General features: G+C 39.6%; 2 protein-coding genes across 2 annotated transcripts; one reads left to right on the plus strand and one right to left on the minus strand.

Moving 5' to 3' along the window:
• Positions 1-400: 400 nt before the first annotated feature.
• Positions 401-9,697, minus strand: kbtbd4 (kelch repeat and BTB (POZ) domain containing 4). The gene is made up of 4 exons (XM_020529989.2): positions 9,577-9,697; positions 5,672-6,298; positions 4,293-4,399; positions 401-1,812 (listed from the first exon to the last, which is right to left on the minus strand). The coding sequence occupies exons 2-4, from the start codon at positions 6,273-6,275 to the stop codon at positions 955-957; spliced, it is 1,569 nt and encodes a 522-aa protein (XP_020385578.1). The 5' UTR covers positions 6,276-6,298; positions 9,577-9,697; the 3' UTR covers positions 401-954.
• ndufs3 (NADH:ubiquinone oxidoreductase core subunit S3) lies at positions 9,649-24,666 on the plus strand. The gene is made up of 7 exons (XM_020529990.2): positions 9,649-9,777; positions 15,466-15,528; positions 17,182-17,279; positions 17,831-17,980; positions 22,245-22,370; positions 23,582-23,701; positions 24,370-24,666. Exons 1-7 carry the CDS (start codon positions 9,717-9,719, stop codon positions 24,535-24,537), a joined length of 786 nt encoding a protein of 261 aa, XP_020385579.1. The 5' UTR covers positions 9,649-9,716; the 3' UTR covers positions 24,538-24,666.
• Positions 24,667-27,842: the final 3,176 nt, after the last annotated feature.

The following is a 27,842-nucleotide window of genomic DNA, read 5'->3' on the forward strand; positions in this document are numbered from 1 at the left end:
ACCTCCCAAACTGTGGTACCCATTCTGCCTTAGCTAGGGCCTGAAAACAGCCTTGGTGAGACACCAAACACTCATCATTTTCAATTCCATGTTGCATGCCTCCTCCAGTTCCCCCAAGTACTGAATATCCTGCCTCCAGTATATTAACAAAAAATATCAGGGCAGCTATGCTTCTGCTGGGTGGACCCCAATCTCCTGACTTTTCAGTTGAAGGTTGGGGACTATGGTGCCTGTTAAATTTAACACTCGGAGCGTGGGTCTTGCAGATGCAGAGTAGAGATGATTATTCAGTGCTATAATGTACTCTTACAGCAGCCCACTGTTCCACAGTGCAACATACTTTAACCAAGTATTGTCGACCATTCCTCTGTATGCTGTATGCAATAAAACTGGAAGCCTATTTACAAAGAGCAAGTTTATTACACATATGTAGGGACATAGAGGAAATGTTCCCTGATCAGACTTAAAACATCAATATACATTTGTTCAAGCACGTATTGCAGAACTACATTATTTCTGTTATAAAAGGAACTGATAGCATAATTTTAAGATAAAAGTAATGTTGAAAATAATGTTGCTGCCTGCTTTAGTGAAAAATATTTTTGGACATAACACTTATGTAGAATTATGAAGCTTCCCTTTTCTTATCCTTACACTACTGTTTTAATTTCAAATGGGATCAATATAGTTTCTGAGGCAGTATATGTAAAAAATCAAATTTTGTTCACAACTGCAGTATTTAGAAACAAAAATGTTGTGGCCAATATACTAAAGAGCTAAAATCTGCAGTTAAATCTCCTGTTAAATGTAACAAACATCTGATCACTAGATGATATGGGAAAACAAGATGTACAATTATGGATTGATACTGAATTAAGTCATAACACCGAACTTTGACAAACATTCACAATGCAAAATAGTCCTGCAAGGGTGAATTGCAGTTTTGACTTGAAATCATGCCAAAACAAATTGCCAATTCGTCAGCAGTATCTCAATTCCACTAATTACTGACACCACAGATGTGGCTGGGTTCAGTTTTAATGTATTGGCATCACCCTTTTTGCACTTATCTCTGAAAACATAGATACATCCATTGCAACTTGCAATCTTCCAGAGGGAAGGTACACGACTCCATACCTCTGGGAAACGCAGTCTGGTGAAGCTGTCGAGCAAAGGATTGTAACAAACCAAAGAATCCCCCTCAGCTACAATAAAAATCAGGTCCTTGTGAATAGCAGCATGCATACGGCCTGCAAAGGGGAGAAGGTATGATTTTAATTGGCATGTTCTAGAGTGCGTGTCAAAACATTGGATGAGACGTGATGGTTTGGTAAAGAAATCCAGGTCATTCTCCTCCCCACCCAGAAGATAAATAGTTCCATTCAGATTAACACCAGCAGCACAAGATACTGCAGTGTCCAGCTGATTGGTTTCAATCCATACATTATCACGGACCACATAATAAATGACAGCGCTGGATAGCGTATCCTGTAGAGTTTTTCCACCGAGTGAATAAATGGCATCCTCACTTGGCACAGATACCAGTGTGTGCTGAAGCCGATCTCTTGGCAGTGATGCACACTGTTCCCAGTCCATTGTCTCCATATTACACTTCCACATTCGGCGTGGAATGGGGCCACCCACAACATATAAGTCACTGCCATGCTTGCACGCAGCTGTAATCTGCTGACGTAATCTATTTTGTCCACTGACACTGATGGCGTCATCATCACAATGTAAAGAAACGGCAAGTGAGTGAGTCCGAGTGTCTTCTTTTCCAATCAGATAAATATGAACAATTTCGCCAATTTCCTGTATGAGACAAAAAAATTCCAAACCTGATAAACAACAATGGTACAGTTTAATCTTTAGATAATAATCTTAAAATTAATACAAGCTGCACAGGTATTTAATTAATGGGAGGATTCCAAAAGACTATCTTCTTTTGCTAGGATGACTTAAGTGCTCATTATGACTTGTTAATCATTTCCCTGTTATCACAAAAAGTACTTTTGTTCTGAGTTTACAGTAAATCAAAAAGGTCTTCTTTTGATCAGTTTCTGTGGAGAATACATACTGGCAAACCAGTAATTTGGTGGGTCGAAGGGCTTGTTCCTGTGCTGTGTTGTGTTGCATTGTATAACTCTTACAGCAAAGCAGTTGTACAATCCACTTTAAAATATCAAGCCATGATGTATTGTTTGAAAATCTATTGTGAATTACCTACAATTTTTGCTAAGGCCAGTTTTGGTTAGTAATTAAAATGTATTACAAAATTAAACTTAATTCTAGAAAGGATGAATACTGGCTAAATTTATTTGCATTTTCATACTGTGGCAAGATCATCTTTTCTGGTCTTGCCAGGAAAATAAAGGAAGGATTAGGTATTAAACTTGGAACAATCAGACCAATGCATTTGGTGATTATTGCAGTGATACCTAACAAAAATGGCCTCTCGTTAAATCATTGTTATCAAGTTTCAAATTACATTTGATTCTGATTAAACCTTAACTTTTAGGAGGACCATCAGCTAAATCCTACTTTGGCAGCTTCTACTGGTATCACCATTTACCAAACAATACACCCCACTCAATGCATTTGTACTGTAATAGATGGTTAAGGGGCCTCCTGCCTAGGTTTTACTGTAAATATATTAAATCCTGCTTCACTGGTCCGCAGTTTACTCAGATCACGATCTTTAATAAGTTTTTGATAAGTGAACTTCATAAAAATAGATATACTCTGAGTGGAAAAATAACATTCAATGATTTTGCTTGCAAATGTTAAACTGCGATTTTTAAAATTGGTACTCAAGACACAGCCAACATTGGTAAGATTGAATTTCTAGCCCGTCCCACTGTTGTGATGATGCAGCTCCTAAAATGGTTCCAGATGGAAACTTCTAGGATACCCAATCAGAAGCAACAGGGACAGCAAATAAAAGTCAAATCAAGCTGGTCTATTGCATGCAGGGACATTTGTAGGTAAGAGTTTTCTTGTAACATTGCTTTCATGCCCGGAATTGTAGGGGTGATTAGGGAGAGCGGGTTTTTGTCAAAATAATGATGTAAACTACAGCTGCTGTGGATTGGTGAAAAAAGAGCATGAAGTTCAATATGAGTATCAATCTTTTAGAAGTGTTCTGGACTAAGCACTGCTTAGTTGTGCCTATCTAAGCAACTGTAAGTATTCCATCCTATTTCTAATTCAATCTTTCAATGGAGAGATTTTGAGAAACAGGTGATGAGCTACTCATCATGGAGCTGTCATTGTCAGCTGTCCATTGATTCAAAATGATGTCCATTCATGTCATGTTCTGCCATGGGTCTCCAAATTTCTGCCTGACTGAATATGACTGAACAGGCTGATTCATGACCCATAGATCTTTAAGCACATGGAGTAGGATGTCTCATGAATTTGTGAGATCCAGAGTGCAGGACTGGCTTCCTTTTAACTTCTCCGCTACTGTTGTCTTTCGTCTCAAAGCATATTGCAGCTAGATGAACAATTTGCTAGTTTGAACGATTGGTAGCAAGCTTCTTTGCATAATTAATATCCATTCGGCTATGTTTTAAGGAAACTTTCAGTGTATCCTTGAACATTTCCTTTGTCCTTCTGGGAAGGTTGCATATTGAGAGTTGTTGAGTGTATTCAAACTCTGATTCAAACCCTTATAGCCATTGTGCTGGTATGCAGGACTAGTTAACTTCTGGTCAATGGCAATTGCCCTCATAAGATAGAGGGAAATCTGTCAATGGTTGTGGATCTTGAAAGACAAGGGGAGATGATTGGGCACTCTTGTTCAAGATAGTCATGGACTACTTTTATCTGGTATACATGTAACATGTCACTTGACTGCTCAAACTTGGATATTATCCAGTCCTTACTAGAATCTAACATGGACAGTTCCATTATTGAAGATGCCATCGAGACAGAACACTGAAGCTGTTAGTAGACAGTCCCAATCCTTCTGATGGAGGAGTTGCAGATGCTTCTCTGAAGAGTCCTGCCATGATGTCCTGAAGCTCATAAGGGACTTTTCCATCTAGGGGTGTTGCATTACTTAGAACTCTACCACTAAACCAACATTCATCACTTATCTGATAACCCTTCTCACTAGTTGGAAAAGTTTGGAATAATGTGTTTCCAGAAAAGGTAAAAGCCAAGCCGCAAACTCTACAATTAGCATTATTCTGCAGGAATTCTTCTGTATCACACTCACAGGAAATATTAGTTTCAATTTGTATTGGGGAAGGAAGGTACTTATGTGGCCTAGTTTTGAGGTAACATACCTTTAAACTGGATGTCAGGTTCTCAGAGTACTGTGCTCGCTCTTCCTTGTTGTGATCTATCCATGTTTCTATGGCTTTGGCAGGTTTCTGAGAGCTAGGAACACCATCTACAGTACCAGGAAAGAAAAGCATATTTTTTAGTTTGCTAGCATGTTTTGGTATAATCCACACTAGGCTGATTTTTTTTTTTTTCTGGCTACCAACCTAGTTTGATGGTGGTATGCTGCAGTTTACTCAAAGTCTGAGTTTTTAAAGTCTGTGCATGAGATATGGGTGTCACTGGCTAGGCCAGCATTTATTGGCCATGCCTAATTGCCTAAAGGGCAGTTAAGAGTCAGCACATTGCTTTACATCTGGAATCGCATGTAGGCCAGACCAGATAAGGAGATAGATTTCACTTCCCAAAGGACATAGGTGATTCAGATGGGTACTTACAACAATTGTTGTCATTACATCTGCTTTTTATTGGCGATTTTTGTTGAATTCAAATTTCACCATCTGCTAAAGTGGGATTTGAACCCATGTCTCCAGAACATTAGCCCTCGATTCTGCATTACCAGCTCAATGACATTACTACTCACCACTACCTCACCTTATTGTGGAACTTGCACTTTTACACACAAATTTTAGCCTGGAGATATGGCTAGTGATGGTAGAGGCACCAATGTTCTTTTCATCACATGGCTAACCAGGAAGCTTTTCCCTTCTTACTGCCTCCCATTGGGTTTTGTTGGAAAATTGATAATCAAAGTGTTTGGTCATATTGTAAGTGCACATTCATTGGTCACCAAGTCATGATATGGAACATGAACTTGGAGTTTCTGGAAGTCATAGTACGGAACATTAACTTCTGGCTCAGAAGCAGGGACATTGCCAACCACACCACTGTGTTTTACTTGTGTAAAACATCCCAACAACTTTCAATGGAGATGTATCAATTCCAGTATATGTGTGTACTTCAATTTATACTTATGACCTCAATGTGATTCACAAATCAATCAGATTCTATCGCAGCCTCCTTAATCTGGCCCCTTAATGATAATTTTTCTACAGCAGAGCAAAAACGTTTCCAATTTTTTCCAATAATGGAACTTCTGGGAAGATCATTAGTTACAAATGAAAAGCAGAATGCTGCAGATGGGTGACCGCTTTGCAGAACACCTCCACTTAGACCACAAGCATGATCCTGAGCATCCAATGCTTCCAACGTAAATCACCACCTTGTTTGCATGCTCGTAGTTCTGTCTTCGACCTGCTGCAGCGTCTCAGTGAAGCCATGCAAACTTGGAGAACACCACCTGAACTTCTGCTTAGATATGTTACAGCCTTCTGGACTCAAGATAGACTCATTCTAAAAATCAAGACAGAAAAACACGTACCTTTAATGATATCTGTAAACAATCTTACAGGTAGTTTCACAAAATCTTCTGTCTTGTGGAGCTGTGACAGATGTGTTTTTGCACATTGTTTTGCTGCAGTGTACAGTTTCTGGTCACTGTGTTGATCTGCTAACCACATGACCTGTAAACAATTCCTGATGTCAACAGTCCGAGCCAGAAACCGAGAGCATTCTTCAAAAAGTGACGTTAACTGGTACATATCTGCCACCTCGTATGTCTCCTGGAGGTCCTCCACTCTCAATTTTACAGTGCCCCGGTAAATATAGTCCACAAGAAGCTGGAAAACACTTGCATTCACATCTTTGAGTTCTATAACATCATTATGAGCTTCTTTTAAATTAGATGTGAACATGGAACGGAAGAAGCAGCTCTGAGCAGAAAGCACAAGTCGGTGGAGCTGGAATTCTTTGCCTTCAACAGAGATGGTAACATCTGCAAACAGCCGGTCTTCAAGGCACAGATCCATAATACTCTGGGCAACTCGCACAGAATGGAATCTATCTGTGAAGGTATAGCTCATGAAATAACTTTCATCTGTTGTTCCAGCAATGGCTGCACCTCCTGCATCACTATTTGGCTCCATTTTAGCAATTGGTAAAGCAGGATCTATAGAAATAATTACATTAAAAAATAAATTGTTAAAAATTTTTTTAAATTTTGAAAATTTAAAGTATTTTGTATCCATAAACTTCTCTATGTTATTACAACAATAGAAACTTAAAGCCAGTCATTCCTTTTGCTAATCTTCACGTTAACAAAGCACAATTGTGAATATTGTACATCACCAGTAATATAAAGCAGCAATGTCTTGCTTGAATACACGAACGTGCAACCGAGGAACAAGAATAAGTCACTTGGTCTTTTGAGCAGCTGCACCTTTCAATAAGATCATGGATGATCCGATTTTAACTGCAACATGTCAGGTAGTGGACAAACCCCAACCAGAACTTAAACAACTTGATTCAAGCTTCTGAAAAACCACTGAATGGGATTTTAACTGATTATGTAGGAACCCTACCTAAAACTTGGAGGGGCAATGAGTATCTTTTAACAATTATCCGTATTTCCTGAGGCAGTATCATTGGGAAAAATACAGCAAAAAAATTCAATGTTTAACAAGACGTAGATAATACAAGGAAATGCAATTTGACTGTGCACCAGTTAGATGGGTACTTCATATGCCAATAGTCACATATATCAGTAGAAAGGGCCCTTTATCTTTCAGACAGCGAAAAATTGTTCACACACGTGCTGTTTAATCTTAACACCTGTTTAATATTAACAAAATAGGAGACAGCATTCTCTGGTTTAATACTCCGAGCAAATCATACCTACGTGATTTAAATTTATGCAAAGCTTGCCAGTTAACTGTCAGTTGTCATTTAACAGGTGCATTATCAATTCCTCCACTAGAGTCCACTTGCTAATAAATCAGCATCTTTTCTCATACAATGTAAAAATATTATTTCTCTTTACATTAGTAAGTGCAATCCTGGTGTGTGCAGGGTGAAAAGCTTAGGCGAGTGCCTTTTTTTTCAGCAAGACTAAAGTGGAAATTATTAAGTTGTGAAAATGATGAAAGAGAGACTGAAATTATTAAACACATAGAGTTAAGTTATTGAACAGAAATATGGATTATTTAACATAAAAAGGGACAATGGCAGACTGCATAGCAAGGTTGGATCATATGGAATACAGGAAGAACTAGCCATTTGGATACAGAACTGGCTCGAAGGTAGAAGACAGAGGGTGGTGGTGGAGGGTTGCTTTGCAGACTGTAGGCCTGTCACCAGCGGTGTGCCACAAGGATTGATGCTGGGTCCACTGCTTTTTTTCCTTTATATAAATGACTTAGATGTGACCATAGGAGGCATGGTTAGTAAGTTTGCAGATGACACCAAAATTGGAGGTGTAGTGGATAGTGAAGAATTTCCTCAGAGTGCAACGGGATCTTGATCAGATGGGTCAATGGGCCGAGGTGTGGCAAATGGAGTTTAATTTAGATAAATGTGAGGTGCTGCATTTTGGATAGGCAAATCAGGGCAGGACTTATACACTAATGGTAAGGTGCTGGGGAGTGTTGTTGAACAAACAGACCTTGGAATGCAGGCTAACAGTTCCTTGAAAGTGGAGTTGCAGGTAGATAGGATAGTGAAGAAGACATTTAGTATGCTTGCCTTTAGTGGTCAGTGCAATGACTATAGGAGTTGGGAGGTCATGTTGTAGCTGTACAACAAGACATTGTTGCACAGGACATTGGTTAGGCCACTTTTGGAATACTGCATTCACTTGTGGTCTCCTTGCTATAGGAAGGACGTTGTGAAACTTGAAAGGGTTCAGAAAAGATTTACAAGGATATTGCCAGGGTTGGAGGGTTTGAGCTATAGGGAGAGGCTGGGGCTATTTTCCCTGGAGTGTCGGAGGCTGAAGGGTGACCTTATAGAACTTTATAAAATCATGAAGGGCACGGATAGGGTAAACAGACAAGGTCTTTACCCCAGGGTGGGGAGTTCAAAACTAGTGGACAACTTTTTCACACAGAGGGTGGTGCGTGTATGGAATGCACTGCCAGTGCAAGTGGAGGAGGCTGGTACAATTACAACATTTAAAAGGCATCTGGATGGGTACATGAATGGGAGGGCTTTAGATGGATATAGGCCAAATGCTGGCAAATGGGACAAAATTTATCTAGGATATCTGGTTGGTATGGATGTATTGGGCCAAAGTGTCTGTTTCCATGATGTATATCTCTATGACTCTATTAAGCAGAAACATGGCAACCTGTATTATCAACATACTGGAAGTTAAAACTGATCAGAAGCTGAACCTAGATACATAAACTGTGGCTACAAAAACTGGTCAGAGGCTAGGAGTTCCGCAGTATCTCTTGTCCCGATTCCTAAATGCCTGTTCATAATCAATTAGGTACAAGTCATGAGTGTGAAGGAATAATATGGATAAGTGGGATTCCCAAGCTCAACACCATTCAGGGCAAAGTAGCCAACTGACTGTACCCTATCGACCACATTGAACATTCACTCCCTTCCTCATCAACGTACAGTGACAGCACTGCATACCATCTGTAAAGTGCACTGCAGTAACTCGTCAAGGCACGTTCAACAGCACTCTCCAAAGCTGTGGCCTCTACCACATAGGAGGGTAAAATCAGTTGCAATTTCCCTTCCAAGCTGTACACCATTCTGATTTGAAACTGAAATCACCATTCCTTCGCTTACAGGATCAAAATCCTGGAACTCCCTTCCTAATAGCACAGTGGATATGCCTACAACACACAGACTGCAGTGGTTCAAGAAGGTGACTCAACACTGCATTTTCAAATAAATTAGTGATGAGCAATACATTCTGGCCTAGGCAGTAACGTCCATGTCACATGAACAAATTTTTAAAAATCGATTGCAAAAAAAGTAAGGGTGCAATTATAAGCAGAAATGTGAACAATTAAATGAAATGGAAATTGTGAAACAGAAGGTTATATTATTAAATAGAAAGATGAACTTATTAAGCAGAAATGAACTATTAAATAGGAAAGGGAAATGATTCACTGAGTAAAAAATATGGAACAAAGGGAGAAATTATTAAAGTGGAAATTAGGCAGAAAATAGTATTATTAAACAGAAAATGGAAATTATTAAGCAGAAAAGTATGTTATGAAACAGGAAGATGAAATTATTAAATGAAGAAATTTATTCTGAAAAGGGTGAAATTATTCAACAGGAAAGTGCATTATTCAGGCCCTGCGGCTCAGGGAGAAAGAAGCTCAATAACCAGCCCCCAGGAATAGGAAATTCCCTCGAATTCACCTCTATTTATTAACCGAGCGGAATCGCATTTCCAAACGCGTCCAAACCTCTCTTTTTTTTTACCTTTAATTATCAGGAGCAGCGGCCACAACGTCCGAGAGGGAATGGGGGTTGGGGGAAGAGTGAAGGTGAACCCCGTGGCGGGGAGGAGGGAAAGGATTGGCGGGCGGACCGTGCGAGCCGGTAGTTCCGGTTCCGTTAGTATGGCGGCCAGGCTAGTGGGTCTGGCTCGGGCCGGATTGTTGAGAACCTTCCGGAATGTGGGTGAGTGGCGGTGACTGAGGGCGCAGCAGGCGGTGTAGGGTCCCCGGGATTTCCGCTCGTCTCCGGGGGGAGGAGGAGGAGGAGGAGGCGGATGAAGATGAAGGATTCGGGGAGGAGGGAGAATCCGTGTCCCCGCTGTTTGACCTTCGTGCGCAGCCGGCACCTGGAGGTTGTCACTGCAGATAAACCGGGTGCAGGCGGAGAGACTGGAAGTGGGCTGTTGAGACAGGGTGCTGCGGATATGAGGTATAAGGGAAAAGGGTTATACAACAAGGACAACAAGATGCTGTAGCTAGTGAGTGGGGGGAAAGAGGGGAAAGGGTGCTGCAGTTGATGGGGGTGGGGGGAAGTGCAGCTTGGGGCGAAAGAGGGAATGTGCTGCAGCTGGTGGGTGGTAGGTGGTGGGAGGTCGGGGTGGGGGGAGGGGAATGTGCTGCAGGTGGTGGGAAGTGGGGGGGGGGGCGGAATGTGCTGCAGCTGGTGGGGGTGGAGGGGAGAAGGGGCTGCTGCTGGTTGGGTCAGGTGCTGCAGCTGGTGAGAGGGGAGAGAGAAGCGGGTGGATGCTACAGCTAGTGCAGGTAAGAGGGTGGAGCCACAGGCAGGGCCAAGCAGAGAGAAGGGTGTAATGGATGTAGCAGAAGAGGGTGTTGCAGCTGGTGGAGAGGGGGAGCATAGAGGGTGTTGATGGGGTGCACAAGAGGGTGCTGCAGCTGTTGGGGGTTTTGGGTGCTGTTGGGGAAAGTGTGCACTGCAGCTGAGGGAAGGGATGTGAAGAAGAGGGTACTGCAGCTGTTTAGGAGGCAGTGAGCTGCTGCAGCAGTTTGGTCTGTGGGGTCATGGTATTGCTAGGAGGCTTGTGGGTGCTGCTGGTGTGCTGGTTATGGACTTTGCTGCTGGAATGGAGTTGCTTCTGTTAGGAGGGTGCGGGAGTGAGGTGGGGTAGGGAGAATGATGAGCCTGGAATTTTCTTTGTTGGATCACTGCAATGAGAAACATCAGGGCTGAAGGTGAGGGTTTGACTGTCCACTATTCAAGGCCTCAAGAATAACAGGGACTTGATCCTGGAGAATTGTAATGCCTTCAGAAAACTAAAGGGGAACATTGATATGTGGCAAAATACTTTATTGGATTAAACTGACACTTTGTAAAATAAATTACATCTACTAGTGGGAGTCACTGTTTCTGCATCTTCCCAAAAAGCTGTGAATCTTGGAGTGATTAAATCTTTCAGAGTAATGGGCGTGCAACATAGGTGAGAAAATGGTGTTGAAAGTGTATGTCAGACATGATTGAACTGATAGAAATGTTAGCAACAACAGCCTGTTATTTTCGTTGTTCAGCTGTTCAGCATGTTCTTGTCTACATTGCAATATTTGGATTTTCTACAGAATGTGAGCAGGGATTTTAAAAACTTATTTGTACATGGAATGTGGGGTGTCATAGGCCAGCACCTGTGCCCATTCCCAATTTGCCCTTGAGAAGGTGATGGTGAGCTATCTTGGGCTGTTCCAGTTGTGAGATAACAGGTGTATCCACAATGCTGTTAGGAAGGGAATTTCCAGATTATGACCCAGCAAAGGGAAGGAATGGTGATATAATTCCCAAGTTAGGATGGTGGGAGGGAAGAGGAACTTGCAGGTAGTGAGGTTCCCATATATATTCTGTCCCTGTACTTTATGTACAAGTTTCTGGGCTTGAAAAGCACTGCTAAAAGTGGCTTGGTGAGGTGCAGCAGTGAATCTTGCAGTTAGTGTACAATACTGCCAACTGTGCATCTATGATGAGGGTGTGATTGTTGAAGATGCTAGATAGGGCGCTGATCAATTGGGTTGCTGTGTTGTGGATGGTGTTGAGCTTGTTGGAGCTGCACTCGTCCAGGCAATGGATAGTATTCCATCATACTCTTAAGTTGTTCCTTGTAGATTATGAACAGACGTTAGGGTGGTTGGGATGTGATTTATTTGCTGCAGAATTCCCAGCCTCTGACCTGCTATTGTCACCAAAGTATGATTATAGCTGATCCGGTTCAGTTTCAGTGTAATACGGTTCCGAAAAGTTCAAATGGCTGAATTATTTCTCATTCAATCAACTTTGCTAAAGTGGAGTATCTGAGTTAATATAATTGCTGGTTGTGAGACCCTGCAAAATTGCCTTCTGTATTTGCCTATAATACAATGCTTTCTAAGTGTTTAATTGTGAAGTAATTTAGGATGTCATGTGGTTGCTAAATGTTATACTTTGTTTTATTTAATGAATTATTACTATAATATTAGAACTACAAAATAGCTGGTAATTACAGTTTTTGGCAATTAGTGTTGCCTCCTGCTATGTTTGCCTGGTGAAGCTTAGTAAAATGAAGCCTTAGTGCTTAACTGCATCTGATTTGCTAAGACAGTTGGATCCTATGATGGTACTCATCTTGTTGCTGTATGTCAGACTTTGTGTAAAAATTATGAAGGATTGTCCTGCTTGTTCAAATGATTCTCTGCTGCTTTATATCTGATGCTTGTTGATTTTTGTAATTTTACTTGACCTAGTGTTAATGTTCATTTCAGTGAGTTTTTAGATTTCCACATTCCTTTCAGCTCTAATTATTCCATGTTTTGATCAACTTTCCCCATTATTAAAGCCTTTAATCATTTTACATGTTTCATTTAAATCATCTGTGGATCTTCTGTACTCTCAGAAATGGAACCCTGGGCAAAGCATTCAGTCCCCTCAACGCTGGTATTATCCTGAGAAATCTATTGTGCACCCACCTCTGTTGTAAATGTATCCATTTTACAATGGTATTTTTTGTAAAGAGCTTTATGTAACATTAATGTAATCACCATCCATTTGCATTCTGTATTTCTTAAGGTAAAGTTTAATATTCCATTAGGTTCTGAAATGAGTTTTTAACCCTCTCCAGCAGTTTGTGATTTCCATTCATGAGAACTTGAATCTCCATGCTCTGCCACTACTCACTTGGAAAGTGGTGATTCCTCCATTGTAATTCCTCTGGGTGATCTGTCACTTTCCCACGTAGAACTGTATTTGTCACAGTTTGATGGGTCAAACTATCAAAGTCCCTTTGCAATGTTCCACTTCTGTCTCCAGTGCTTGCTGTGCCACCTAACATAATCACCAAACTTAGATTTGGAATAACCTATTGATCTAAGTCATTGATAAATACCCTGCAAAACTGGCAACAAGACCATTCAATTCTAGGTTCTGCCCATTCTGTCAGCCTATCTTTGTAGTATTTGAGGCAGTTTATATCACCTCACTGTTTGCCTCTTCTCTGAATATATCATGGGCAAAATTGGTAAATATATAAAAAGCCTTAATAAAGAACTTTAGGAAATACTACTATCCACCCTCCAGTATGAAACACAACTATTTACTATGGCTCACTGTTTTCTACCGGTAAGTAATTTTATTTCTTTTAATCTAAGATGACAGTGGCCTTCCTCTTCCTGAGCCTGATTTTTGTTAACCAGCTCTGTGGTAGTTTGTCAAACATTGTTAAAATCCATGTAGACAAAAAAAACCACATTCCCTTGGAACCTCTGTTTTATATCATCAAATAATTCAGTTAGATTAGCCATGCACAATTCACCTTCTATAAACCTGTAAATGGCTGTCCTTAATTAACTGAAGCCTCTCCAATGCTTGCTAATTTTTTGATTTTCAAAACTTTATCCATCACTAATGTCTCACCAGTTTGTATCAATTAGAAATGTCCTTTTCACCCTTTCTTGAATAAGATTGTCACATTTGCCCTTTGTCTTCTGGCACCTCCACTCCCTAATCTAGAGAAGAGTGAAAGATTGTGGCAAACCCATCAACTATTTCCCCATTTTCTTTAACAATCTTGGATGCAAACCACAAGAACCAAGTGAATTACATGCCCGAAGCACAGACAGCCTTTCCGTTATTTCCTCCATTTCAGTTTTCATACTCTGCTTCCACCTATATTTTGTCAGCATCCTCTTCCTCACTAAACACTGATACAAAGTATTCATCAAGTATTCTAACCTTGTCCTTTGCCTATAAACATATATCACCCTCTTTGTTTCCAATCTGACTCACAAGTCTTGCACCCCAACTATTTTTGTTCCCTTTCATGTTATTCTATTTTCATATTTTCCCTTGGGCAACTGTGGATTAATTAATTGTTTTTTTGATGAGGTAATGGTTTCATGAAGGTAATGGAGATGTCTATCTATGGATTTTAAAAGGGATTTGATAAAGAACCACATATTAGACCTGGCAAAATTGAAGTCCACAGAGTAAAAGGAAAGTGCTGACATGGATACCAAGTTAATAGAAGCAAAATAGTGCAGAGATTGGAAATCTGAAATAAAAATAGGAAGTGCAGGAAATGTTCACTTCAGGAAAGATATGGGTGCTCTATGAGGGTGCCAAAAATTTACTTGAATGGTTCTGGTGTAGGACGTTTCAATTATAGGTTGGAGAAACTGGGCATATTCTCTTTACAGAATGGAAGGTTGAGTGGAGGTTTAATATATTGGATACCGTTATGATGGATCTAGACAGAATAGATAGAGAAATTGTTCCCTTAATGCTAGGATTGAGAAGGAGAAGATGCCAATTTAAAGTGACTGGTTGGTTCATTTCCTTATGGTGACATGAGGGTTAACTTTTCTACTTGGTGACTGATTAGGTTCTGGAATGGACAGCCTGTGTGGTGGAGGCCAGTCAATCATGACTTTCAAAAGATCCTTGGATAAGTACCTGAAGAGAAGAAAACTGCAGTGCTGCAAGGATAGATTGGAGCTTTGAGACTGGTTGTAGAGGTGTGGCACAGACACAACCGACTGTATGGCCTCCTGGGCTGTCACCTATATGTTGTCACCCGTCTATATGATCCCCAAATAGACCACTAACTCCTTAAAAGAAATTAATTTCCTGGCAACTAATGGAAATGACCAAGGGACTAGATTCAAATTTTGAGACTATTAGTGTAGCAAACTAACTCAACATAGATGAAACATTACTTAGGAGTTAGCTAATACTGTACCTCAAGCTAAACTAAAATTACACTTTCGCATGAACTAATGCAATTGAGATATGTTTTACGAGCCCTTTTACTGTGCACCACACTTCTGGCAGAAATTTCGCATTTTGGTCACTTCTCCAAACTGTCATCTGGGTCCCCTCAATTTTCCCCACCACGTTAGGTTGCATTTTTCTGGATTCATCTCAATGACTCCTTGTCTCTTGGTCCAATGCTGTTGAATTTTTGAGCATCCAAATGTACAGGCCCAACTAGGCGTTGCTTTGATATCTGACAGGCAAAACCTCTGATGAAGCACTCCCCTCAGCATTGCACTGCTGTTTCAGCCTGGAATGGACATAATATTTTTGTAATATAGCTTCAACATATGACTTTGACCCTATACCAATGCCAACTATCTTATTGAGAAGTTCTAATTTTCATTTTTCACTTTGTGCAAAGGGTGCTTCCTCAAAATGTTGCTATGTCACTGTTGATAGAGTTGTTATTTCTGTAGGTTTTCATGGCGTTTCATCATGTAATTCAGATTCCATTAACTTTTTAATCTTTATTATACTTAGTTATTGTATTTAGAACTAAGGAAAAAATGGCTCATTGCGTTGAAATGTTTTGTTTTATTTGTACATTTGTGGTGTAAAAATCTTGCCATTGTGCTTTCATTATAGGTCCTGGCCGTGGTGCTGTGACCTCTCAGATCAGGTTTGAGGGATCCATTTCTGAGACGCGGCGTAAGTAAATGCCAAGCTAATTTTCAGTTGTATATACTGATTGAATAACGACCCCATTTATAACGCAAATTTCCTCCTATAAATGCACTTTCAAATTGAAGGTAAAGATCATACTTCTGTATTTGAAAGAGAATAAAACATCTAGTAGTGTGTGGAAGAGAATTACCTTGCTTCTCATTTTTGGGCTGCACCACTGGGCATAAAAATGAAAACAAGAGCCAAATATGTAAGTTCTTCCCTGTCAGTGTACACAGCCGGTCCTCCGGCTTGTTCTTGGCTGTGCCTCCAAATGGTGATGTACGGAAACGGGGTCCCTCAGAACCAGTCTAATCATCAGAGAAACCAGGAGGAGATCCCCCCCCCACCCCGCCCCAGCCAACATACAGTTTGCAGGCCTGCTATCATGGACACACCTGGCACTTGTGAAGCCATCTCCCAGCTATGGGCAGATAGCTCCACTGCCTTATGGTTACCTTGTGAGAGAGACAGTTGAAGCATAAGGCAGTAAGTCCTGACTAAAAGTTTGGAGTGGAGCCCAAAGATTGACTGTCTAATTCTTGTCAACTTCCTGGCAACTCTGACCAACAAGCCAATGCCAGAAATTGTGGTGTGGATTGTTTTGAACCCAAACAGGGAGATGGAGAAGGGGGCAAGGACATTCATTGCGCTGAGGGCCTTCATTAATTTTGCTCAGGCTTATGCTTAGGAGAAGTTAATTCACTATCATTGCACACAGCACTATTCAACAAAGTACAACCTGTCATTTTGTATGATGGATGACTACCAAGAGATCAGAAAAACACCATGTGGGCATGTGTTCAGGATCAGAGAAGTCACAAAGATAGCTGTTATTCACTTTTTCAACTGATAGTTCTTGGTGCAGAGTTGGTGGTAATTATTTGACCTTTGAAGTACCTAATTTGGGAATTTCATCCATCATTGATCAGCATGAATATATCACTGGCAAGGCTGCCTCAATTGCTTATCCTTAGTTGCCTTTGAGAAGATGCTACCTTGAACTCTGCAGTCAATGTTCTGGGTACCTATGCTATACTTTCTTAGACAGAGTGTTTCCAGTGTTTTGACACAGTGACAATAAAGATAGAATTATGTGTCTGCGTTAGGGGGCTGTGTACCATGGAGCAGAACCTAAAGGTGATGGTGATCCCTTCTTGTTCTTCTAGCCAGGTCGTAAATTTGCTGTGTACTGTAGATTAATACTTGCTGTTGTGCATCCTTTAGGTAGAACTGCAGGCAGGTTACTCTGACGGAGAAAGTGGATGTTTAAAACTACAGAGGGTGCCAAACAAGAGAAGTGTTTTGACCCAGATGGTGTGGTAACTTTTGAATAGTGTGCAACCGTTCTGATGTAGAGAATATTCCTTCAATCTCCTTATCTGTGCCTTACAATTAATGGAAAAGCTTTTGAGAGTCAGGAGGTGGATCACTCTCTGCAGAATACTCTGCCTATGACTTGTTTGAGTAGCTACACCATTTATTGCTGTTTTTGTTTTTTATAAAACTTTACAATCTGTTTATATTAGCATATCCTGCAGAATAAACCAAGAAGTTTGAGATTTCTTAATAGTAGATAATATGATAGGAATTGGAGCAGTGAAATTTAACTTAGCAGTGCTGGACTTTACTTCACAGCTACTGTCCGACCAAGGAATGAACTACAGCGCAACCAGCTCTCTGCATTTGGTGAATATGTCGCTGAAATTCTTCCCAAATACATCCAACAAGTGCAGGTCAGTGTGTCAGCACTTAGACTGATACCTAAACATGAATCAGGTTATTGAGTTTTATTAATCAATGAAATATCTGTTGTATGGCCAAATATTGGATTGGTGTCTCTGAAATTAGGTTTTTCATTGGGAAATCTCTTCCCTTGTGTGTTTTGGCCTATTAAATTGTTTTCTGAAACCTGTTTTGGAATCCAGTCCTGTGCCATCATGGAAGTGAATGTTAAGTAGGAGGCAATCATCATCTAAAATAACAAGCAGGGTTTCTCATCCAAGCAATGTTTTGAAGATATCTCACTGTCACACTATTGTGTAAATGTTAGATATAGAAAGCTATAAAAAAATCCGAAATTAATTCCTTCAATTTGTCTTATTTAACCCCTGAATATATCCAATGGTGAAAGTAATGGTGATGGACTGAAAGGGAAAAATGATTTTGGCCATTAATTTGTTTCACTTGTTCATTATTATATCCTGTTATATGTTATACTGTTATTATTTAGATCAACCCTGTATGTGAAAACATGATATCTGTTTGCTTTGTCTTTGTTAAACAGGTGACATGTTTCAATGAGTTGGAGGTTTTTATCCATCCAGATGGCATTATACCAGTGTTGACATTCCTTCGGGATCACACCAATGCCCAGTTTAAATCTCTTGTAGATGAAACTGCAGTCGATGTTCCTTCTCGTCCATTTAGGTTTGAGGTAATTGAAGAATTGGTTGGGAAGGGTGAAATGTAACTTTACAATTCTGCTACAGAATAGTACATTTGTTGCAGCTTTGAAAGTTTGCATATTTTAAGTTGCAATTTCTAAATGCTTTGCAAATATTAAATGTTAGATCTTACAAAGAAGACTTCTTTATTGATTTGGCGAACAACTTTACTGCAGCAACAACATATTAAAAGATGATGATGGCAAACACGTCAACATTCTAGTCTTAAGCTCTGAAGTAAATACAAAAGCTGCTGATGCTGGAAATCTGAGACAAAAACAGAGTTCTGGAGAAACACAGCAGGTCTGGCAGCATCTGTAGTGAGAAAACAATTTACATTGCAAGTCCAGTGACCCTTCATCAGAACTCTGTTTTCTCTCTAGAGATGGTGACGGACCTGATGTGCTTTCTTTAATTCATCCTCGGGATGTGGCCATCACTAGCCAGGCCAGCAATTAATGCCATCCCTAGTTGTCTAGAGGGCAGTTAAGTCTCAACTGCATTACTCAACTGCAGTGGGTCCAGCACTCCTTTGGTTTAACTTTTAAGCTCTTTCACATCTAATAATACATATCTTTCTTGGTGGGATGATTGTTCCACACAGGATCTCTTATGTTTTGTTTTCCAGCAGAAGCAGTAAAATTAATATGTTAGCAGCTGGAAGATGAATTGTTAAAATATGGAGTCATAGAGGTTTATAGTATTAAAGCATTAAAAATAATGCCATTCGCCCCATCAAGTCTATGCCAGTCAAAAATAGCCACCTAACTATTCTAATTCCATTTCCCAGCACTTGGCCCTTAACCTTTTATGCTTTGTCATCATAAGTGTGCATCTAAATACTTATTTAAATGTTATGAGGGTTTCTGCCTTTACTACACTTAAAGGTGGTGAGTTCCAGATGCTCATCACCATCTGAAAAATAATTTCCTCTTATCCCCTCTAAATCTTCTGCCCCTTACATTAAATGAATGCCTCCTTGTGATTGGTCCTCCAGCAAGTGGAAAAGTTCCTTCCTGTCTACTCTGTCTATGCCCCTCAATCATGTTCCACCTCTTGCTCCTTTCTTGATTAATTGTATCACATTAGCTGTCTTCCAATCCTATGGCACTGCTCCTGTGTCCAGAGAGGAATTTAAAATTATTACTAGTGTTCCTGCTATTGATTTGCCTCACACAGCCTGGGATATGTTTCATCTGGCATTAAAGATTTATCCAATTTTAAATCTGCCAGACCACTCAGAATTTCCCTGTCAATGCTGCTTACTTTAAGTATATAACAGTCCTCCTTCCTGATTTTGTCCTGATCACTTGTGAACACTGACACAGTATTGATTTAGTTTGCCACCTACATCCTCCAGCTCCATGCAAGTTAGCACTGTGGTCCTTAATAGGCTTTACCTAGTTATCCTTTTACCCTTAATGTACTAAAAAAAAAAAATTTAGGACTTGCCTTTGTTTTACCTGCCACTATTCTTTCATGTCCTTGTTCTCCTAATTTCCTTTCTAAGTTTCCCCTTGCACATTCTGTACTCCTGTAGGGCTTCTGCTGATTTGTGCTTCAGTATCTACCATAAGTCTCCCTTTTTCACTTTATCTAATCCTGGCTATGCCTTGATTTCCTTCCTATGCTCAAGACACAAAATAGGTCAGTGAACGATGGCTGACAAAGAAAGTTAAAGATTATGTAAGATTAAAAGAAAATGCTTATAAAGTGGTGAATAATAGTAATAACTCTGAGGATTGGGAAGATTTTGCAATACAGCAAAGACAGACCAAGAAGACTGATAAGGAAAGGAAAAATCAAATACAAATACAACCTAGCAAACTACATAAAAGACAAACTGTACAAATTTCTATAGGTTTGTAAAAAGGAGACATTTGATTAAGACAAATGTGGGTCTATGAAAATCAAAGTCAGGAGAATCTATAAAGGGGAATAAAGAAAAGGCAGAGAACCTAAATTATACTTTTTGTCTATTTTCATTGACGAAGGTATAAGAAATCTCCCAGAATCAGAGATCCAAGTGAGTAAGGACCATGAGGAGCTGTAGAAAATTACAATTAGTAAGAAGGTAATATTAGAAAAATTAGTGGGTTGGAAAATTGAGAAGTCCCTCGGACCTGATAGTCTAGTTTTTGAGGATGTTACTAACAAAATTGAAGGGGAGTTGATGGGTGTAGTATATTTGGATTTTGATAAGGTTGCCCACAGGAGATTGGCTAACAAAATTATACCAGATTGGATTGGAGGTAATGTATTGGCATGGATTAAGGGTTGACCAACAAAGGCAAAACAGATTAGTAATACAGAGGTTATTCTCATGTAGGCGGAGTGTGACTAGTGAAGTGTGCATGAATCAGAACTTGGGGCCCCAGCTGCTCAATGATTTGGATGTGGGGACCAAATGTAATATTTTAAGGTTTGCAGATGATAGAAAGCTAAGCAGAAATGTGTGTTGTGAGGAAGCTGGACAACACTTTGAGAAACATTTGTGGAGAGAAAGCAGAGTTAATGTTTTGGGTCCAGTGATGCTTCTGTGAGTCAGAAAGGTCACTGGACCTGAAACATCAACTCTGCTTTCTGTTCACAAATGCTGCCTGACCTAAGTTTTCCACAATTTCTGATTTCACTTTTGATTTCCAGCACACTCAATTCTTTGGGTGTTTTTTTTTTAAGGAGGATTTGGACATGTTTAGTGATTGGTTAAGAATAAGGTAGATGGAGTATAATATGGAAAAATGAGGTTATCCACTTTGGTGGAACAGATATACAGAATATTTCTTAAATGGTGAGATTGGAAAGTATAGTTGTGCAAAGGGACTCGGTTGTCCTTGCCATTAAGGCTAAAATGCAGGTGAATGGGTAATGAAACAGTAGCCTTCATTGCACGAGGATTTGAGTACAGGAGTAGTCAAGTTGTGCTTCAATTATATAGGAGCTTAGTTAGACTGCACCAGAAGAACTATGCAATTTTGATCTCCTTATCTCCGGAAAGAAGTTATTGCCAGAGAGGGAGTGAAGTGAAGATTCACCAAACTTATTTCTGAGATGGTGAGACTGTCCTATGATGAGAGATTGGGCAAATGTGCCTTGTTCTCTCTTGAGTTTTGAAGAATGAGAGATGATCTCATTGAAACTTCCAGAATACTGAATACAAGGTAGATGCAGATAAGATGTTTCCCCTGGTTGGACAGTCTGGAACCAGGGGATACAATTTTAAAAATAAGGGAGATACCATTTAGAACTGTTGAGAATTTTTGTTTTACTCAGATGTAGTGAATCTTTGAAATTCTTTACCCCGATTCTTTGAGGATGATCAATCTTTGAGTATGGTTAAAGTAGAGGTTGTTGAATTTTTCATTATCAGTGGTATAAAGGGTTATGAGGACAGTGTGGGTAAAAGACATTGAATCGTTTAAGCAGCCATGATCGTACTAAATGGTAGAGCAGGCTTGATGGGCTAAGTGACCTAATCCTATTCCTATGTTCTAATGTAGGAAGAATCTGAGACCTTGCAGAGTAAGAACTTGATGCACATGAGAAAATACAAAATTGGAAAAGTTGCGTCCCTTCAAGAGATAAGACCCCAAGCTTGAGATAAGGAAGTCAAATTAAAAAGAAATGATTTAAAAAGCATTATGGAATGGTGTGAAGCTCATGCAAATGATATCTGGTTGGTTAAGAAAAGCATGCTCGACTATGGGCTGAAGATGAGTGGAGAGAGGAAGAGGTTAATTCTATAAAATCAAGATAAAAGAAATCTTCCCAATCAGGTTTGTACAGCCAAGAAATCTAGTGTAGAGAATACAAGAGACAAAATAGAGAAGATTGAAGTCTAAAACCTGCAATTGAGAAGTCATTGAATGTTTCTCGTTCTGAATTTTGAGAAGTATATAGCTTATGTTAGACTGTACATCACTGTCTAACTGAAAACTTGTTGTGACTCTCTTATTAAAGTAATTTCAGAACTAAACTTTGAGCCGGTCCTTTCCCATAACAATTGGTCCCAGAAAACCCCTTTCTAAACTAAAAACAAAAGTATAAGGTTAATCATTTAAGAATCCCTTAAAATAATAACCTACAATGCCAAATTGTTTGTTAGATCGCCTTTGTTACAATAAGTTTGCTATAAAATAGGCATTGACTTGGAGCATAGCTTTGGAACCTCAACTTGATTGAGGGTTTAGGTTCCTTCTGTACTGATATTGTTGAGATTTAATTTTAAGATCTCTTCCGTTCCCTTTCCGACAGATTGTATATAACCTACTTTCACTGCAGTTTAACTCTCGTATCCGTGTGAAGACTTACACTGATGAGTTGACACCACTGGATTCCCTGGTACCTGTGTTCCAGGCTGCAAACTGGTATGAGAGAGAGGTGAGTTGAATAAATTGGATGGAATGTTATGAGAAGACTTTTATTACTAGTCAATTTCTAAGCAAATCAAGACTGAGTCAGAGAACAGACAATAATTGAATCGGGGTAAGGGTGTATTCAACATTGCAGACAGAGAGAGATGGACAGGGAACGAGAAATTACACCATCTTACACATTCTTAGCAGAAGACATTTATCTTCTGTAAATTAACTCAATTTTAAGAGTCGGCATTTGTCTGGTTGTGAGCAGGATTTGAGATGAAGGTAAAATCTATACAGTTGCCAGGAAACATTTGAAAGGCAAATATATGCTACATTATACTTGGAACTCTGACAGAGTTCTCGCCAGAATGTCAACTTGCTATTTCTGATGCTCAGTGAACTTTATGTAGCAACTAGGATGATTGTTGTCGGGGTGGGCAAATAATGATCTGTATATTCGATCAGGCCATTGTTGAATTGTGGAGATGGCTGAATGTTTCAATACTTAAAAACTGAAAGAACTGCAGATGCTGTAAATCGGGAACAAAAACAGAAGTTGCTGGAAAAGCTCAGCAGGTCTGGCAGCAGCTGAGGAAAAATCAGAGTTAACGTTATGGGTCCAGTGACCCTTCCTGTTCTGAGGAAGGGTTACCGGACCTGAAATGTTAACTCCGATTTTTCTTCACAGATGCTGCCAGACCTGCTAAGCTTTTCCAGCAACCTCTGTTTTTGTTTTGATATTTCGTTTTGAGGGTTGCGGATAACTGTGGTGGAGTTTAAGATTGAATCGTGTTGTCTGTGGAGGGAGCAGGTTTGATAAGTTAGATCACCATTTCTCCATTCATGTTTTATGATCTTTTTACTGAAATCAAGAACATTGGACTTTCATGGAGTAGGCAAACACTGATCATTGCGTACTGTATTATAATTCACAAAATTAATTATGCAATGATCAATAATGTGATTTAAAACTATTATGCTGTGCTTATAGCCTGTAATCACATGAAAAGTAGGGTGTTTAAATGTAATTGAGTATTTTATAAGTTGCCTAACACGCTTCTGTCTTGGCTCAATTGCTCTTTTTAAGAATTTGTTTCAAATTTAACACACACATTTATAATAGACAAAATACGAGTAATATTTTGCTCTTTACTTAAAATTTGACAGTTCTAAAATTTAAAATTTCAAGTCCTTCAGGAAGCTAGATTGTTACTTGTCTATTTGTTCCAGATTTGGGATATGTTTGGTGTATTTTTTGCTGACCATCCAGATCTAAGGCGAATCCTCACAGACTATGGATTTGAAGGCCATCCTTTTCGCAAAGACTTCCCACTTTCTGGCTATGTAGAGGTATAAAATAATGTTTTTTAAAGCTGTACGTCTATGAAGCTTTTTCCTTTTCTACCTTATTCTGCGCTCCCACTCAGCAAACACCTTGGCAACACCCCACCCCTCCTAAAAGCTACTTGAGTCAACTTTGTAAGTTGGAGTGAAAATCTCTTAGCACCCATCTACTCAAAACCCATTTCTGTAGTCTTGTATGCTGTGGCATTTCAGTTGCTCATCTGCATATTCCCAAAATGTTGTGATACTTCCAGCCTCTACCACCTTCGGGGTAAAAATAACTCTCCTTTAAGTCTCCTCTAAAGCTCTTGCTCCTTAGCTTAAATGTTTACTTAATGGTAATTAGCCTCTCTAAGGAGAAAGGTTAATTCTAACTATACCGCTCATACTTTTGTAATCCTCCATCAGGTCCCCTCTCAGTCTTCTCTGCTCCAGGCATGCCATCCCTATTCTGTCTAGTCTCTATTCATAGCACTGAAATGCTTCAACCCAGGCAGCATCTTGATGAGTCTCCTTTATACCACCTTAAGTACAATCACATCCTTTGTATTGTGTGATGATCAGAAATCTACATAATACTTCAGCCGTGGTTTAACCAATATCATACACTGCTCTGTCATTACATCCCAGTTCTTGTGTTTTTGCCTTTGCCTAACTATTCCTTTTCTTTTTAGGTACGATATGATGATGAGGTAAAACGTATTGTAGCTGAGCCTATTGAACTTGCCCAGGAATTCCGCAAATTTGACCTCAACAGTCCATGGGAAGCTTTCCCAGCATACCGAGAACCAGCTGAATTACCCAAACTTGAAGCTGGAGAGAAAAAACCTGAGACAAAATGAATAGGAACACCTGAATCTTTAGGGAAAATCCTGTCTGATGTCAAATTTAAAGTGGGCCTAAAATGACTTTTCTGTATAACCTAATAATTTGTGTGGAACGTATGTAAATAAACTACTTGTATAACATTATAATTTGTAGCAGTCTTAACTGTAATAACTGCCTGTGTTCAAAGAAAGAAGATGTTTAACCTGGACATTTGATTCACAGTGAGGTGGTATTGGCATTCAACTTGACAAGCCACTGAACGATTCCACTACAGGTTACTTATTTGTGTACACAAGGAGAGCCAGTCATGATTGTTGTCGAAGATTGAACTTTGGTAAAATATTCTTTTCTCTTATATAACCTTAGATCATGCATACAATTTCTAATTTTTAATCTGATCAATTTCCAACCATATGATAACCAGCTGTCACTTATTTCCCTCAAAACATACATCAGGCATTGTTCATGCCCATTCAAGCTGTCCCTTATCTTGCTGATTGTGAAGTGGATCCTGTTCAGCCTTGTTTCTATTCCCTATACCTGATCTGGCTCTTGGTCATTTTGTTTAGAGGGAAAGAACAGAGGAGCTGAATGTTATTTAAATGGAAAAACACTGCAGAAAACTACAGCACAGAGGGATTTGGGAGTCCTGCATAAATCATAAGAAGCTCACATACAGGTTCAAGTAATTGGGAAAGCAAATGAAGTATAAAAATAGGGAGGTCTTGCTGAAACTATGTAATGCACCGGTTTACCACAGTTTGAGTACTGAGAGCAGTTTTGGTCCCCTTGTCTCAAGAGATATGTTGTGACTGGAGGCAGTCCTGAGGGTTCACTAAGTTGGGTATGAAGGAATTTACTTAGAAGTTGAGTAAGCTGGGACTGTACTCATTGCCTCTCATTCTTCTAAACACCAATCTATTCAAAAATATATATAATTCTTAGGTGACTTGACAGGGTAGATGCAGAAAAGTTGTTTCCCCACGTGGCAAAATCTAAGGCTAAAGGGTACAATCTCCAGAATAAGAGGCTGTCCATATAAAGCAGATGAAGAAGAGGAATTTCTATCCTTTAGATCATAAATATTGCCCAAGGATTATAAGTATGGTTTGCAAAGGATAGGTCTTGCTTCATGAGTTTGTTTATGTAAGTGGATAGATTTTTTTCCCCTGGCCCAGCATCTCTTGTCCAGAGGGCAGTCAAGAGTCATTCACATTGCTGTGTTGGTCTGGAATCACATGTAGGCTTGACTGGGTAAGGATGGCAGAGTTCCTTCCCTAGAGGACGTTAGTGAACTAGATGGGTTTTTCCTGACAACTGATGATGGTTTCACAATCATCATTAGATCTATAATTTTAGATTATTTTTATTGAATTCAAATTCTACCATCTACCATGGTAGGATTTGAAACTGTCCCCAGAGCATTAGCTGAGTTTCTGGATTAATGGTCCACTGATAACACCACTAGGACATTGCCTCCCCTTAGATGACGGGGAAGAATGAATGATTTAAAGATTTTGAGAAGGTGTTTTTTAAAATGGTGTGTGAAGATTTGATATGAAAATTGAGACATGATCTTAATGTGAACCTAATGCCAGGAATAATCACTACCCAAAACTCTGGAATAGTCATTAAAAACAAATATTAACCTTTAAAGAGGATTCTTGGGCTGAGTTAGAAGTGGGTGAAAGATAAGGTGGCTCTGGTATGTTTAGATGAAAAATGGTCTGTGGACAGGGAGTGAATGTTGGCAAAGATGGAACAGTAGACCAGGATGTTAGGAGGAGAATAGTTCCTTCATGAAAGGGGAGAGAGAAGGAAGATGTAGAGGATGGTGGTGTAGTGTTAATATCACTAGACTCCTAATCCAGAATGCCAGGCTTATGTCCAGGTTCAAATCCCACCAGATTAGTTGGAGGACTTTAAATTTTCAAAAGGCAAGTGGTATATTGGCCTTCATTGCAAAAGGATTTGAGTTCAGAACTAGGGATATCTTATTGCAGTTATACAGGGCCTTAGTGAGACCACACATGGAGTATTACATGCAATTATGGTCTCCCTACTTGAGAGAATATATTTATCATAGAGAGAGTGCAGAAGATGTTCACTAGTTTGATACCAGAGATGGTAGGACTGTTCAATGAGGAGAGATTAGTTTGGCTGGACCAGTATTCACTAGAGTTTAGAATGATGAGAGAGGATCTAAAATTCTAACAAGGCTGAGCAGACTAAGTGTAGAGAGGATGTTTCCCCTTGACAGGGGAGTCCAGGAGAAAGTCTCAGGATATGGAGTAGACCATATAAGATTGAGAAAGAAATTCTTTACTCAGGGCAGTGAATCAGTGGGATTTTCTACTACATAAGGCTGTGGAAGTCAGGTCACTAAATATATTCAAGAAAGACATATTTTTAGATTTTAAAGGCATCAAGGGCTGTGGGGAGAAAGAGGGAATAAGGCTTTGTGATAGAGGGCCAAATGGTCCACTCTATTTATTTGGTAATGGCATCATGCTGAAAGCTGTAGAAATAGTGGGGGGTTGGTGAGGAAAAGGGGGAATTGTATTTCTGGGAGGGACCAGGGTACCCATTGAAAGTGGAATGGCCAGGTTCAAGGACCTGTAAACTAGGGCGGAGAGAAATCCTTGGCTGAAGAAAATTAATGACATCAGAAGCACTGATGTGGAAGCAGTATCATCAGATGGATATGGCAGAGATGGGAATACAGTCCTTATAGAAAGCTTGGTGGCAGGAAATGTAATCATGTCAGCCATGAGAACTGGTGATAATTGGGAGACAGCCTATCCCTAGAAATAGAAATTTCAGTTTAGAAGTGAAGAGTCAGAGTTGAATCATCTGTAGGCAAGGAAGGCATTGATAATTATAAAAAACGTTGCTGGGATTTTCCACTTATCAACCTGAACCATTAACAGCTTTCCTCCACAACTGCTCCTTGACTTGCTGAATATTTTCAACATTTTCTGTTTATTGTCCAGAATTCCAGCATCTGGAGTGATTTGCTATTGTACTGTTCTACGTGGATTAATAGGAGAAGATAGGAATGTGCAGAACTGCAGAAAACTAATGTAACCTTTCTGATCTGTAGTGACAGGAAATTAAATAGAAATGATAGAGAACTAGGTTATTATTAAATATTTATGTCAGTAAAACTTGATATGTGACTGGTCTAACCTTTTCAATCTATCTCTGAACCTTTTGTACCGCACTTCATCTTCCTCCCAATTCCATCAAAAACACATTATTACTGTGAAGACCGAAACTGAAATTGGTCAGGTAGAATCTAGGGGGAAACAGGGATCAG

This window comes from Rhincodon typus, chromosome 17 (assembly GCF_021869965.1).
Source record: "Rhincodon typus isolate 14 chromosome 17, sRhiTyp1.1, whole genome shotgun sequence".
Taxonomy (NCBI): domain Eukaryota; kingdom Metazoa; phylum Chordata; class Chondrichthyes; order Orectolobiformes; family Rhincodontidae; genus Rhincodon; species Rhincodon typus.